The sequence below is a fragment of the Bombina bombina genome, chromosome 7 (assembly GCF_027579735.1).
Source record: "Bombina bombina isolate aBomBom1 chromosome 7, aBomBom1.pri, whole genome shotgun sequence".
Lineage (NCBI taxonomy): Eukaryota > Metazoa > Chordata > Amphibia > Anura > Bombinatoridae > Bombina > Bombina bombina.
This window is the reverse complement of record NC_069505.1, coordinates 472236230-472251630: the sequence shown is the minus strand read 5'-3', so window position 1 is coordinate 472251630 and position 15401 is coordinate 472236230. Positions and strand designations below refer to the sequence as shown.

Below are 15401 nucleotides of genomic sequence, written 5' to 3'. Positions count from 1 at the left end.
GAAAAGCAGATCATCATTAGGCTGAAGAAACAAAAAGGCACCAGAGAGTTAACAGAAAAATTAGCAGTGGTCAAATCAACAACTTGATATATCCTTAAAAAGAAGGATTGCACTGAGCTCAGAAACACCAATAAACCTAATCTAAATGCAGTATATTTCATTAGTGGAAAAAAAAACCTTAACATCTAGCCAAGTCAAGAACACTATTCGGAAGTTAGCAAATCTACAATCAAGAGAAGACTTCATGATGTAAATGCAGATGGTTTCCTATTTTTTGGGCTTACCAATGATTTGAAATTTATGGTAATGTCAGATTAGACTTTGTAAGAAAACATAGCCTGCCCAGTTCTAGAACAATATTCTTTAGCAGATTAAACTAAGATCAACCTGAACCAGAATCACAGGAAGATAAGTTTATGGATAAGGGAATCATTAGTTCTTATAGGGACAGTCTACTCCAGATTTTTGTTTTGTTTAAAAAAAGATAGATTGTCCCCTTATTACCCATTCCCCAGTTTGGTTATATTAATATACTTTTTACCGCTATGATTACCATGTATCTAAGCCTCTGCAGTCCATCCCCTTATCTCTGTTCTTTGACAGACCTGCATTTTATCCAAATCAGTGCTAACTCATAAATGACTCCACAGGAGTTTGCACAATGTTATCTATATGGCGCACATGAACTAGTGCTGTCTAGCTGTAAAACAACCTTGTCAAACATGAGATAAGAGGCGGCCTTCAAAGGCTTAGAAATTAGCATATGAGCCTACCTAGGTTTAGCTTTCAACAAAGAATACCAATAGAACAAAGCAAATTTGATGATAAAAGTAAATTGGAAAGTAGTTTAAAATTGCATGCCTTATCTGAATCGCAAAAAGTTAAATTTTTGACTAGACTGTCCCTTTAAGCATACAACATAAATGAAACATGGTGGAGGTAGTGTTATGGCATGGGAATGTAAGGCTGACAGTTTAACCGGTCATGGGGGTTTATTGATGATGTGATTTATGACAGAAGTAGTGGGGTAAATTCTGAAGTGTATAAAGGCTATACGGTCTGCTCAGAATCAGCTAAAATAACTTATAGGATGGCACCTCACAGTACACATGGTCAATGACTCAAAACAACCAAAAGGCTTTTCAAGGCAAAGAGTTGAAATATTATAAAATGGCCAAGTCAGACAACTGACCTCAAGCCAATTTAATATGCATTTCACTTGCTGAAGACAAAGTTGAAGGCATAAAGACCCAGAAAAAAAGCAGCAATTTAAGGCAGCTTCAGTAAAAGCCTGGCAAAGCATCACTAGGGAGGAAACACGGAACTTGGTAATGTCCCTGGGTTCCAAGATATCAAGCAGTCACTAACTATACATGAAAACTGGTGTAATTCCTAAGGATTAGTATAATGTTTTTGTTAAACCCCTTGAAAAGAGCGGAAAGTCTGCATTTCAATCACATCACAGACACAACTATGAAGATTGTGTCACTGTCCAAATACTTATAGACCTAAATATATATAAGTCCTGTACAGGTGAAATGTCAGCTGATGAAAGTCCCAACCCCCATGTTACTAGAATGCATCAGAATAGCACTAAGCTAAAATGTGTGTTGTAGTCATGATACTACTGGGATATGTATAGTATTACTTATCTACCACAAAGGATAAAAATAAACTCTACTTTGTGGATCTAGAACATTTACAAATCCTGCTTTTGTTCCCGACAGAGAGGAAACATTAAAGGGACATGAAAACTTGTTTTCTTTCATCATTCAGGTAGAGCATGTGATTTTAAACATCTTTCCAATTTACTTCTTTTGTCTAACTAGTATTGTTCTCTTGGTATCCTTTGTTGAAAAGGATACCTAGGTAGTCTCAGGAGCTGCTGATTGGTGACTACACATATATGCCTTGTTATTGGCTCACCTGATGTTTTCAGTAAACTCCCAGTAGTGCATTGTTCCTTCTTCTAAAAAGGAGACCAAGAGAATGAAGCAAATTAGATAAAAGTCAGTTGGAAAGTTGTTGAAAATTGTATCTAAATCATGAAAGAACATTGTGTTAGGTTTCATGTCCCTTTAACATTTACTTAAGTGGGCTTAAAAGGGACATAATACTCATATGCTAAATCCCTTGAAAGTGATACAGCATAACTGTAAAAAGTTGACAGGAAAATATATCCCCTGAACATCTCTATGTAAAAAGGAAGATATGTTACTTCACAATTTCCTCAACTCACCAGAGTAAGTGCTGTGTAAAAAGTTATCTTTCAGTTACTGCCCAAGTGCAGGTGTAAAAAAAAAAAAGGAAGAAATGAACAGCAGCCAATCAGCATCAGCCGTGCTGAGTTCCTGAACCCTTTTACTGTGATCTCATGCAATTTCACTTAACTCTCATGAGATTTCATAGTAAACTTCCTTAAACTGAATAGGGAAATAACATCAGTGTGCATGAGGCACGCTCCCTTGCAAGTCCCAGGACAGGCATACTGATTTGCTGCTCAAAGTCCTTTACAATGGGGGCGTGAATGCTTAGGACATTTTGAGGTAAAATATATATTTCTTTTTATATAGCGATGTTAAGGTGATATTTTCTAGTCAGCTTATTACAGCTATGCTGCATCACTTTAAAGTGTTTCAACATTTGGGTATCATGTCCCTTTAATTAATATTTACTATTAGAGTTCTCTCCTGTATGTTTTTTCTGATGAATAATAAGATTTGATTTATTTGTAAAACATTTGCCACATATAGAACAGGAGAATGCTTTCTCTCCAGTATGAGTTTTCTGGTGTCTACTAAGTGTTGATTTCAATGTAAAACATTTCCCACATTCATTACACAAAAATACTTTCTCTCCTGTGTGTACTTTTTCATGATTATCAAGATCTGGCTTGAAAGTAAAACATTTCCCACATTCTGAACATGAAAATGATTTCTCACGTACATGTATTTTCTGATGAGCAATAAGATTTGATTTCTGGTTAAAACATTTCCCACATTCAGAACATGAAAATGTTTTCTCTCCAGTATGAATTTTCTGATGCCTAGTAAGGTGTGATTTCTGTGTAAAAGATTTCCCACATATAGAACAAGAACATGCTCTCTGACGTTGATGTATTTTCCGATGAGCAATAAGTTTTGATTTCTGGTTAAAACATTCCCCACATTCAGAACATGAAACTTCTTCTTCTGTATGAGTTTGCTGATGTCTAAAAAGAAAGGACTTCCATTTAAAACATTTCCCACATTCAGAACATGAAAATTCTTTCTCTCCTGTATGAGTTTTCAGATGGTCATTAAGAAGCGATTCCTGGATAAAACATTTCCCACATACAGAACATGAAAATGCTTTCTCTGCAGTATGAAATTTCAGATGGTCAATAAGAACAGATTTCTGGGTAAAGCATTTTCCACATATAGAACATGGAAATGATTTCTCATGTTTATATTTTTTCTGATGAGCAATAAGATGCGATTTTTGGTTAAATGATTTCTCACATTCAGAACATGAATAAGATTTCTCTCCTGTATGAATGTTCTGATGTCTAATAAGATTTGATTTTTGGGTAAAAGATTTCCCACACTCAGAACATGAATAAGATTTCTCTCCTGTATGAATTTTCAGATGGTCAATAAGATGTGTTTTCTGGATAAAGCATTGCCCACATACAAAACATGAATATTCTTTCTCCCCTGTATGAATTTTCTGATGAGTAAGAAGATGTGATTTGTGGGTAAAACATTTCCCACATAAAAAACATGAAAATGGTTTATTCGCCACATAGTTTTGTGTATTTTTAAAGAGACTATAAGAATCATCTGCACTCCAGTCTTGACAAGGAACATCTGAGCTCATTGATCGATACACTGAAAATAAAACACAGTAAGAGTAAAGTTATAATTTTTTTTTTCCATTTGTGTAGGTTAAACATAATGTAAGAATCAGTGTTAATTTGAATACAGGTCAAAGCTCAATACTGAAATATGAGTGAGCAATAGGGTGAGTATGAGTGAGCGCTGCTCTTATATGAATAATTCATTACAGTATTGCCCACACACACACACACACATTTGGGCTTCTTGAGTTTTTTAAAGACATTAGTTTAGTAAAAAGAGGTTACACTGTATAATGGATTTGACTTTAAACATGTAAATATGCTGCTAAAGAGAAACATGCTCGTTGCGGTTTTAAAGAGCCCAAATGCTCATAGTGTTCAACTGCCTTATATGTGAGATAAATTGATTTGTTGCTCTACAGAGTAAAAAGGAGGAAAGTAAACTAAAGGAAAAACAAAATTTATGCTTACCTGAGAAATTCTTTACTTTCGGATGATGAGAGTCCACAGGGAAACCTTCACATATGTTATATATTTCCCGTCACTAGTAGACGGCCAAGAGTTTTTAATCCCTCCCACCTCCCAACCCTATTCAGTTTAACATATAGCAGAGCAGAGAAAAGGAGACAGATAGATAGAAAACACAAAAAGCAGGGTTTACAGAGGTGCAAATTATAACGGTCGCCCCAAAAAACGGTTAAAAATGGGCGGGGCCTATGGACTCATCATCCTGAAAGAAAATAATCTATAAGGTAAGCATACATTCTGTTTTCTTTCATACGACGATGAGAGTCCACAGGGAAACATTGATATATGGGATTTAATACCCAATCTAAGAATCGATGGTAAGGAAAGGGTGGGATAAAATAAATCAGTTTCTATATGCCGGGCACTGTGTCCTGAAGGACTTTCCTGCCAAAAGCTGCTTCCGAGAAAGCAAAACAACAAAAACTGTAACATTTTGAGAAATTGTGCAGAGAAGACCATGTTGCTGCTTTGCACATCAGCATCATTTTTTTAAAGCCCATGAAGTAACAACCAATCTGGTTGAATGAGCTGTGGTAAACTAAGGGGGAGACTTTCCTGCCACTAAGTAAGCTTTGTGAATTAACTGTTTGAACCAAGAAGCTAAGGCTACCCGCTGTAGCCTTCTGACCTTTACGAGAACCAGAATAGTGAACAAATAAACTAGAACTTTACTTGAAACTTTTAATAGCTTGAAGATAAAAACATCATCAAGGTTATGCAGAAGCCGTTCCTTAGAATTAGAAGGATCCGGACACAATGAAGGAACAACAATTTCCTGGTTGATATTCTCTGAAGAAACAACTTTGGGAAGAAAATTGAATTTAGTACGAACACAGCCTTGTCTTTGTGAAAAACAAGAAAGGGAGACTCACATGATAAGGCAGATAATCCAGGAGGTTCTTCTTCTAGCAGAGGAAATGGATAAAAGAAAACCAGGATAACAGTTTCATATATATGTTGTGCATAGGCTCAAAAGGAGGGCGTTGTAAGACTGAAAGAACCAAATTCAAAGTCCAAGGAGGGGAGATATAGGTCTCACAGTTGGTCTAATTCTCACCAATGATTGAATTAAAGTGTGTACATAAAGAAGTTTGGCTACTCTTTTGTGAAAGAGGCTGAGATCTGACCTTTTAAGGGAGCTAGCAAACAATCCTTTGTCAAGATAATCCAGAAGAAACTAAAGAATTCTAGGAATCCAAAAAGAATGTCAGGAAAACCCTCTGAAAGAAAACCAAAATATATAGATATGGTGGAAGCACACCAATCCTCAAGGGAGCGCTCTCAATCAAAACAAATGTAACACAATGTAATAAGAACAATAATAATATATACAACACTCTAAAAATAAACAGCAGAATACCAGAGGAAAAAAAATAAATATAACCTTGTGACTGGAAACACAATAAATGTCCAATAACTAAGTGATATCCTGTAAGTCACAATAGCTCCAGAAGATTGCAAAGGTCAGCTCTCTGTCGTAGGGGCTTCAAAATCCTGATGATAACAGATGGTCTGAAAAAAGAAACACAGAGGCGCCCAATGGCCTAATACCACAATACCAAGGGACAAGCAAAATATGTAAGACTAATACTCACAAACGAATAGCACCAAAAAGTGCAAGGAAGCAGACTGGAACCTCACAGTTGTCCAGGAAACTGAACAGATGCAGAGATAATTCTGTAAGAAAACCTCTGAAAGAAAACCAGTTGAAGTACACCTTCCAAGTCTTGTGATACATTTTTTGAGTCACATGTTTCCTACCCTGAAAGAGAGCATCAATTACTGAATCTGAGAAACCTCTATGTTTCAGGATTAGGCATTCAACCTACACGCAATTTAAATTAGAGATTTGAAATTCTGGTGGATAAGTGGCCCTTGAGACAAGAGATCTTTCTTCTGAGGAAGAAGCCATGGGGGAGACGTGGACATCTGAACAAAGTTCGCATACCATGGCTTGTTGGGCTAAGCTGGAGCAATCAGGATTACTGATGCAGATTCCTGTTTGATTTGAGCAATAATTCTTGGAAGAACAAAAGGAGGAAACAGATAGGCTAGATGAAAGATCCATGGACACCCTAAGGCATCTATCATTAGAGCTTTTGGATCCCTGGATCCGACACAATTAACAGGAAGTTTGTGATTCAAGTGTGAAGTCATCAGACCTATATCTGACGGACCTCACTTGGTCACTAGCTGGTCGAAAATCTTCTGGTGGAGAAACCACTCTCCTAGGTGAACAGACTGATGACTGAGATAATTTCAAGTTTGAGTGCTGAATGCCATTGCGTTCAAGCAATTGTATTTACTTTGTATACATTACCACTCAAAGCCTCCTACAAAAAATATGGGGAGAGTAAATTACTGTGAGTTTGAGCAAACAAATTTGCGGTAATTTAAACAGTGCTTAATATGGATCTAATGTTAAAAATCACTGCAATCCCGTGATCACGTTTACGTTCCTTGTGCTAAGGATAGAGCACCACTTGTAAACTGACCCTCAGTGAGGTAAAATTGAACAAAATAAATGGAAGAAATTTTTTAGGTAAACTGTCCCTTAAACTTTGAAGTGTTGGTGTTCTCAATTCCAGCCAGTTTATAATGGGTGTGTGCCTGGGAAGGCTTGCAGATGTAGAAATTCAATAGCAGGTTTGAGCACATCCTTACATGCATCTCCTCTGCTAGAAGCTTAGTTTAGAAGAGGAATGCTAGAGAGAGAGAGAGAGAGAGAGAGAGAGAGAGAGAGAGAGTAGGCACAGGGGCTTATAGTGAACTTGCTCAAAGAAAATCAAAATCCAAAGTCAAATAACAAGCCAAAAGGTCAACCCAGGGAGATAGCCAAAACCAGCAGATGTACACAGGGTTCAGGCAAGTATCAGTCCAATCAGTTGTCAAGCCAGGGATTGAACAGAGAACCAAGAGATTCCAGGTAACAAGCCAAGGGGTCAAGTCAAGAAACAGGTTACAAGGTAATATATATTGCAGGGGTCAGGCAGTAGGACAAAACCATAGTAAAGAGCCTGGAGTAAAGAAGCCAGAAGGAAGCAAAAGGCAGGGAAAATGTCATTATAAATGGGCAACCTGGAAGACCAATGAGCATATGGGAGCTGGGGAAACAATGACTTGTCACTAGAATAACCAAGCACTTCCAAAAGGATCCAATGGGATTTTATAGACCTTGGTAGGATTTCTCTGTGATGTAATTGAGTCATTGCTGATTGAAGTCTATATTCTGAAGTGAGCGTGTACGAGGCACTGTAGTGTGGTCTCACTCACATAGGATAGCAAACACCGAAGACAAGCTGATGATTGTATACCTCAGTATGTAATGCTAAGGGAATGAGAAGATGCCCCCAATAAGAGTTAGTGCGCTGGTGTTGGGATTAAGACATCCTGTCCAGGACGACTTCACTGAAGATATAAAAGTTTTAAGGTTTAGTTTCTATAAAGTAATAGGGGCCACAAGGCTGTGTGGAAACCCTGTTAGAGTGCAAAAAATTTTTTTTATTCAAAATATAAAAAGGTTTATTGTAGTGTTTTAAAATTGCAATTGCTTTCATATAAAACATTTTTATCGTTCTTATGATATTTCTTTTACAAAATGTATCTATGAAACTCATTATGCTTGCCTTGTTACGGAGGGTAACCTAGGTTGTATATGCGGGAGTGTGCACAGACCATAAGGTGCTGTGATCCTGGTGATGTATTTTCCTACATCAGTGACTTAGAGCTGAAGTGTCAGCCCTGAGCTCTTGGGTAGGCAGAGGTATTTTGAGATGGGAGTTGGGAAGAACAATGAGTGGTAGTGAATGATGACGTGACAATTCACGCACGCATTCAGTGCTGACAAGGACAAACAGCGCCAGTGTCACTAAAGCTCTTTGATTGACGACAGAATACGCACTGATGCTCGACTTCAATGGGTCATGCTTAAGGGAGCGTGTGCCAAACTAATTAAAATATTCAAAATCACTTTAGATGTGATCGTTCAGATTGGAGGAGTATTGTATGAGAAGAGCTCAATATCACGGAGGGCAGTGGAGGCATTTATTAAATAACATTAAAATCCAACTTTAAAAGAATCGGATTCGATGAACAGTAAACTTTTTTGAATCAGGGACATGTACTGATGATATTGAATGATTTATTTATATACATTTAAGTCAAGTTGTATGGTCCTTTAACAATTCTATATTTCACACAGCCTTGTGGCACTTACTTTATAGAAACTAAAGCTTTACACTATCCAATCAGCCAATAGGATTGAGCTTGCATTCTATTGGCTGTTCCAATCAGCCAATAGAATGTGAGCTCAATCCTATTGGCTGATTGGATCATCCAATAGGATTGAAGCTCAATCCTACTGGCTGATTGCATCAGCCAATATAATTTTTTCACCTTTAATTCCGATTGGCTGATAGAATTCAATCAGCCAATCGGAATTAAAGGGATGCCATCTTGGATGACGTCATTTAAAGGAACCTTCATTCGTCTTAAGTCGTCGAAAGAAGAGGATGCTCCGCGCCGGATGTCTTGAAGATGGACCCGCTCCACGCAGGATGGATGAAGATAGAAGATGCCGTCTGGATGAAGACTTCTGCCCGTCTGGAGGACCACTTCTGCCAGCTTGGATGAAGACTTCTCCCGGCTTCGTTGAGGACTTCTTGCCGCTTCGCTGAGGACTTCTCCTGGCTTCGTTGAGGATGGATGTAGGCTCTTCAAAACTGTAAGTGGATCTTCAGGGGATAGTGTTAGGTTTTTTAAGGGTTTATTGGGTGGGTTTAAGTTTTAGATTAGGCTTTGGGCAATTGAAAAAGAGCTAAATGCTCTTTTAAGGGCAATGCCCATCCAAATGCCCTTTTCAGGGCAATGGGGAACTTAGGTTTTTTAAGTTAGGTTTTTATTTGGGGGGTTTGGTTGTGTGGGTGGTGGGTTTTACTGTTGGGGGGGTGTTTGTATTTTTAAGGGCTATTGGTAGTTTATTGTAGGCTAGGGTTTTTTTATTTTGTGGGGGCTTTTTTTATTTTGATAGGGCTATTAGATTAGGTGTAATTAGTTTAAATATCTGATAATTTCTTTTTATATTTTGTGTAATTTAGTGTTTTTTTTGTAATTTAGGTAATTGTATTTAATTTAATTTATTTAATTGTAGTGTAAGGTTAGGTGTAAGTGTAACTCAGGTTAGGTTTTATTTTACAGGTAAATTTGTATTTATTTTAACTAGGTAGTTAGTAAATAGTTAATAACTATTTAGTAACTATTCTACCTAGTTAAAATAAATACAAAAACTTGTGAAAATAAAAATAGACCCTAAGCTAGATACAATGTAACTATTAGTTATATTGTAGTTAGCTTCGGGTTTATTTTACAGGTACAGTATTTAGTTTTAAATAGGAATTATTTAGTTATTAATAGAAGGTTTTATTTAGATTTCTTTTAATTATATTTAAGTTAGAGGGTGTTAGGGTTAGACTTAGGTTTAGGGGTTTATAACTTTAGTGTAGTGGCGGCAACGTTGGGGGCGGCAGATTAGGGGTTAATAAATGTAGGTAGGTGGCGGCGATGTAAGGGGCAGCAGATTAGGGGTTAATAATATTTAACTAGTGTTTGCGATGCAATAGTGCGGCGGTTTAGGGGTTAATATGTTTATTATAGTGGCGGCGATGTCCAGAGTGACAGATTAGGGGTTAATAAATGTAGGTAGGTTGCGACGACATTGGGTGCGGGAGATTAGGGGTTAATAAGTATAATGTAGGTGTCGGCGATGTTGGGGGCAGCAGATTAGGGGTTAATAAGTATAATGTAGGTGGCGGCGATGTTGTGGGCGGCAGATTTGGGGTTAATAAGTATAATGTAGGTGTTGGCGATGTCAGGGGTGGCAGATTAGGGGTTAATAAATGTAAGATTAGGGGTGTTTAGACTCGGGGTTCATGTTAGGGTGTTAGGTGTAAACATAAATTTAGTTTCCTCATAGGAATTAAAGGGACTGCGTTACGGAGCTTTACGCTGCTTTATTACAGGTGTTTGGCTTTTTTTCAGCCGGCTCTCCCCATTAATGTCTATGGGGAAATCCTGCACGAGCACTTAAAACCAGCTCACCGCTGACTTAAGCAGCGCTGGTATTGGAGTGCGGTATGGAGCTCAATTTTGCTCTACGCTCACTTCTTGCCTAATAACGCTGGGTTTCTGAAAACCTGTAATACCAGCGCTGTAGGTAAGTGAGCGGTGACAATAACATGCAAGTTAGCACCGCACCCCTCATAACGCAAAACTCGTAATCTAGACGACTATTTTTTAAAAATGTGTACAAATTATTCTAAGTCTAATGTTTGCTTTGAATACACCATTTAAGCAATGGTTTATTTAGTGTTTAATGTCCCTTTAAATATCAAAATTAGGACTAAGCAGAACGTATTAAAGACCCCTCTGTAATACCACTTGTCACTCTAGTTATGTAGTTTTGTCTGAACCAAAATTAGCACTCACAGTTTTATGGTCTAGATTAGAAACAACCCCTGGAAATGTTACAGCTATTTGGGGTTTATAATTCTGAGGAATTTTAATAAAGTTCATCTGATAAAACAGCAGCAAAGAGAATGTTCTCAAACAGCATTAGCGCTTAATGACTGCATGCAGACTGATGATGTCACTACTGAGCGCCATATGTTACACATCGCTCACTTGTATCCTCCTTGTTTTCCAGGTCATCTTCATAGTTGTCCTGCTCCTGATTGTCATGGGATTTTACCGCACACAAATCTTCTGTTTGTTCTACTTTTGTTATTGCTGGATTAATTATAACCGGAAGAAAAAGCAGATAATACATTTCAATAGCCAACATGACAAATCTTTATACATTACATGTGTTTTCTATTTACTCCTTGCTTGTTTACACAGAGCTCACACTCTATATATCAATGTCATTAAAAGGATATGAAACCCAAAAATTTCTATTGTTATTAAGACAGAACATAACATTTAAAAAAAGTTTCCAGTTTACTTCTATTATCAAATTTGCTTCGTTCCCATGATATTCTGTGTTGAAGAGATACCTAGGTAGTCATCTGAAGCGCAACATGGCAGGAAATAGTGCAACCATCTAGTGCTCTTGCAAATGGATAACATTCGTACAAAACGGCTGCCATATAGTGCTCATGAAATGGGCTGACTCCTGAGCAAACGTTTCTGCGTTTCAACAAAAGATACCAAGAGAATGAAGAAAATTTGATAATAAATGTAAATTAGAAAGTTGTTTAAAAATTGAATGTTCTACTTGAATCACGAAAGAATTTTTTTTAATTTCATATCCCTTTTGACCTACAGGTTCTTTACTTACATTATTATCAGTTATTTGTAGAGCGCCAGTAGATTCCGCAACGCTAAAGACATGGGTCTAATATGCAAGGTGACAGTTATGGGCCCTGAAAAGAGTTTCACTGTTGTAAATCATCTGTCATGAAGGTGATCCACAAAGCAGCTAGGCTCGTAGGCTTATATTTAAGGGGGTTCAAGCGGATAGCTAAAAGCAGGAGAGGGACTAAGATAGGAAAATGTTAGTGTATATTATATGCATCCCTGCACAGTAGAGTCTTTAAGGAGCGCTTGAAAGTTTGAAAACTAGGGGAGAGTTGTGTAGAGCAGTGAGTTCCACAAAATAGGGTCCAGTCTGGAGAAGTCTTTTAGACGGTAATGTGAGGAGGTAACAAAAGAGGAGGCGAGAAGGAGATCATGAGCAGAGTGAAGGGGACGAGAAGGAGAGTATCTCGGGACTAGGTTGGACATATAGAGTGGAGCAGTGTTATTGAGAGCTTTTAAAGTTAGAGTCAGGATTTTATGTTTTATTCTGAAGATTAGAGGAAGACAGTGAAGGGACTGGCAGAGAGGTGCAGAAGATGAGGAGCAACGTGTAAGGAAAATCAGCCTGGCAGAGGCATTTATTATGGATTGTAAGGGAGATAGATGGCAGCTAGGGAGGCCAGAGAGGATGGAGTTGCAATAGTCAAGGCGGAAATGATTAGAGAGTGGATCAAAGTATTGTGTAAGGAAGTGGCAAATTATGGAGGTGTTTTTGAGGTTGAGGTAGCAGGAATGGGCCAAAGACTGGATGTGGGCAGTGAAAGAGAGATCGGAGTGAAGTGTGACCCCAAGACATCAGGCATGCGGGGTTGGGGTAATGATGTTATAGACAGTTAGAGAAAGTTGGGGGCTAGTGATTTTGGAAGAAGGGGGGGTAAATAAGAAGCTTAGCTTTGGAGAGGTTTAGCTTAAGGTAGTGAGAGGACATCCAGGATGAAATATTAGAAAGACAGTTAGTGACACTTACAATAGATTTTCATTGTCAAGTAATCTATAGTGTTAAATAAAATAACCGTATACTGAACATATACATTTGCAGTTGATTTTTTTAAAAATATTACCTCAGTCCCACTCTAATTGTGTGGGTTTTCTACATATCGGGTTACCAATTTTATATTGTCACGTGATAAATAAATATGTGCCAACACGGTTATACTAGTGAACCATAGATAAGGTTATTGTCACATGATAAATAAATATGTACAAGCACTGTAATACTAGTGAACACAAGATAAGGTAATTGTCACACAATAAATAAATATGTGCAAGCACTGTAATGCTAGTGAACCATAGATAAGGTTATTGTCACATGATAAATAAATATGTGCAAGCACTGCAATGCTAGTGAACCATAGATAAGGTAATTGTCACATGATAAATAAATATGTGCAAGCACTGTAAGGCTAGTGAACCATAGATAAGGTTATTGTCACATGATAAATAAATATGTGCAAGCACTGTAATGCTAGTGAACCATAGATAATGTTATTGTCACATGATAAATAAATATGTGCAAGCAGTGTAAGGCTAGTGAACCATAGATAAGGTTATTGTCACATGATAAATAAATATGTGCAAGCACTGTAATACTAGTGAACACTAGATAAGGTTATTGTCACACAATACATAAATATGTGCAAGCACTGTGAGGCTAGTGAACACTAGATAAGGTTATTGTCACATGATAAATAAATATGTGCAAGCACTGTGAGGCTAGTGAACACTAGATAAGGTTATTGTCACATGATAAATAAATATGTGCAAGCACTGTGAGGCTAGTGAACACTAGATAAGGTTATTGTCACATGATAAATAAATATGTGCAAGCACTGTAACACTAGTGAACACTAGATAAGGTTATTGTCACACAATACATAAATATGTGCAAGCACTGTGAGGCTAGTGAACACTAGATAAGGTTATTGTCACATGATAAATAAATATGTGCAAGCACTGTGAGGCTAGTGAACCATAGATAAGGTTATTGTCACATGATAAATAAATATGTGCAAGCACTGTAAGGCTAGTGAACACTAGATAAGGTTATTGTCAAACGATAAATAAATATGTGCAAGCACTGTGAGGCTAGTGAACACTAGATAAGGTTATTGTCACATAATAAATAAATATGTGCAAGCACTGTAAGGCTAGTGAACCATAGATAAGGTTATTGTCACATGATAAATAAATATGTGCAAGCAGTGTAAGGCTAGTGAACCATAGATAAGGTTATTGTCACATAATAAATAAATATGTGCAAGCACTGTAATACTAGTGAACCATAGATAAGGTTATTGTCACATGATAAATAAATATGTGCAAGCAGTGTAAGGCTAGTGAACCATAGATAAGGTTATTGTCACATGATAAATAAATATGTGCAAGCAGTGTAAGGCTAGTGAACCATAGATAAGGTTATTGTCACATGATAAATAAATATGTGCAAGCAGTGTAAGGCTAGTGAACCATATATAAGGTTATTGTCACATGATAAATAAATATGTGCAAGCACTGTAAGGCTAGTGAACCATAGATAAGGTTATTGTCACATGATAAATAAATATGTGCAAGCAGTGTAAGGCTAGTGAACCATAGATAAGGTTATTGTCACATGATAAATAAATATGAGCAAGCACTGTAATACTAGTGAACCATAGATAAGGTTATTGTCACATGATAAATAAATATGTGCAAGCACTGTAATGCTAGTGAACCATAGATAAGGTTATTGTCACATGATAAATAAATATGTGCAAGCAGTGTAAGGCTAGTGAACCATAGATACGGTTATTGTCACATAATAAATAAATATGTGCAAGTACTGTAAGGCTAGTGAACCATAGATACGGTTATTGTCACATAATAAATAAATATGTGCAAGTACTGTAAGGATAGTGAACCATAGATAAGGTTATTGTCACATGATAAATAAATATGTGCAAGCAGTGTAAGGCTAGTGAACCATAGATACGGTTATTTTCACATGATAAATAAATATGTGCAAGCAGTGTAAGGCTAGTGAACCATAGATACGGTTATTTTCACATGATAAATAAATATGTGCAAGCACTGTAAGGCTAGTGAACCATAGATACGGTTATTTTCACATGATAAATAAATATGTGCAAGCAGTGTAAGGCTAGTGAACCATAGATACGGTTATTTTCACATGATAAATAAATATGTGCAAGCACTGTAAGGCTAGTGAACCATAGATAAGGTTATTGTCACATGATAAATAGAAATGTGCAAGCACTGTAATACTAGTGAACCATAGATAAGGTTATTGTCACATGATAAATAGAAATGTGCAAGCACTTTAAGGCTAGTGAACCATAGATAAGGTTATTGTCACATGATAAATAAATATGTGCAAGCAGTGTAATACTAGTGAACCATAGATAAGGTAATTGTCACATGATAAATAAATATGTGCAAGCACTGTAAGGCAAGTGAAGCATAGATAAGGTTATTGTCACACGATAAATAAATATGTGCAAGCAGTGTAAGGCTAGTGAACCATAGATAAGGTTATTGTCACATGATAAATAAATATGTGCAAGCAGTGTAAGGCTAGTGAACCATAGATAAGGTTATTGTCACATGATAAATAAATATGTGCAAGCACTGTGAGGCTAGTGAACCATAGATACGGTTATTTTCACATGATAAATAAATATGT

The 15401-nt window shown here is 37.0% G+C and overlaps 1 protein-coding gene across 1 annotated transcript in view; it reads right to left on the bottom strand.

Annotated features, from left to right (window-relative positions):
• Nucleotides 1-500: 500 nt before the first annotated feature.
• The window catches only part of LOC128666757 (gastrula zinc finger protein XlCGF26.1-like), a 66617-nt gene continuing 51716 nt past the window's right edge, over nucleotides 501-15401 (bottom strand). Inside the window, exons 6-7 of the mRNA XM_053721527.1 lie at nucleotides 11045-11149; nucleotides 501-3869 (exon numbers count right to left, since the gene is read on the bottom strand). Coding sequence (XP_053577502.1) covers nucleotides 2665-3869; nucleotides 11045-11149 — 1310 coding nt within the window. The 3' untranslated portion in view covers nucleotides 501-2664. The remainder of the gene's footprint in view (nucleotides 3870-11044; nucleotides 11150-15401) is intronic.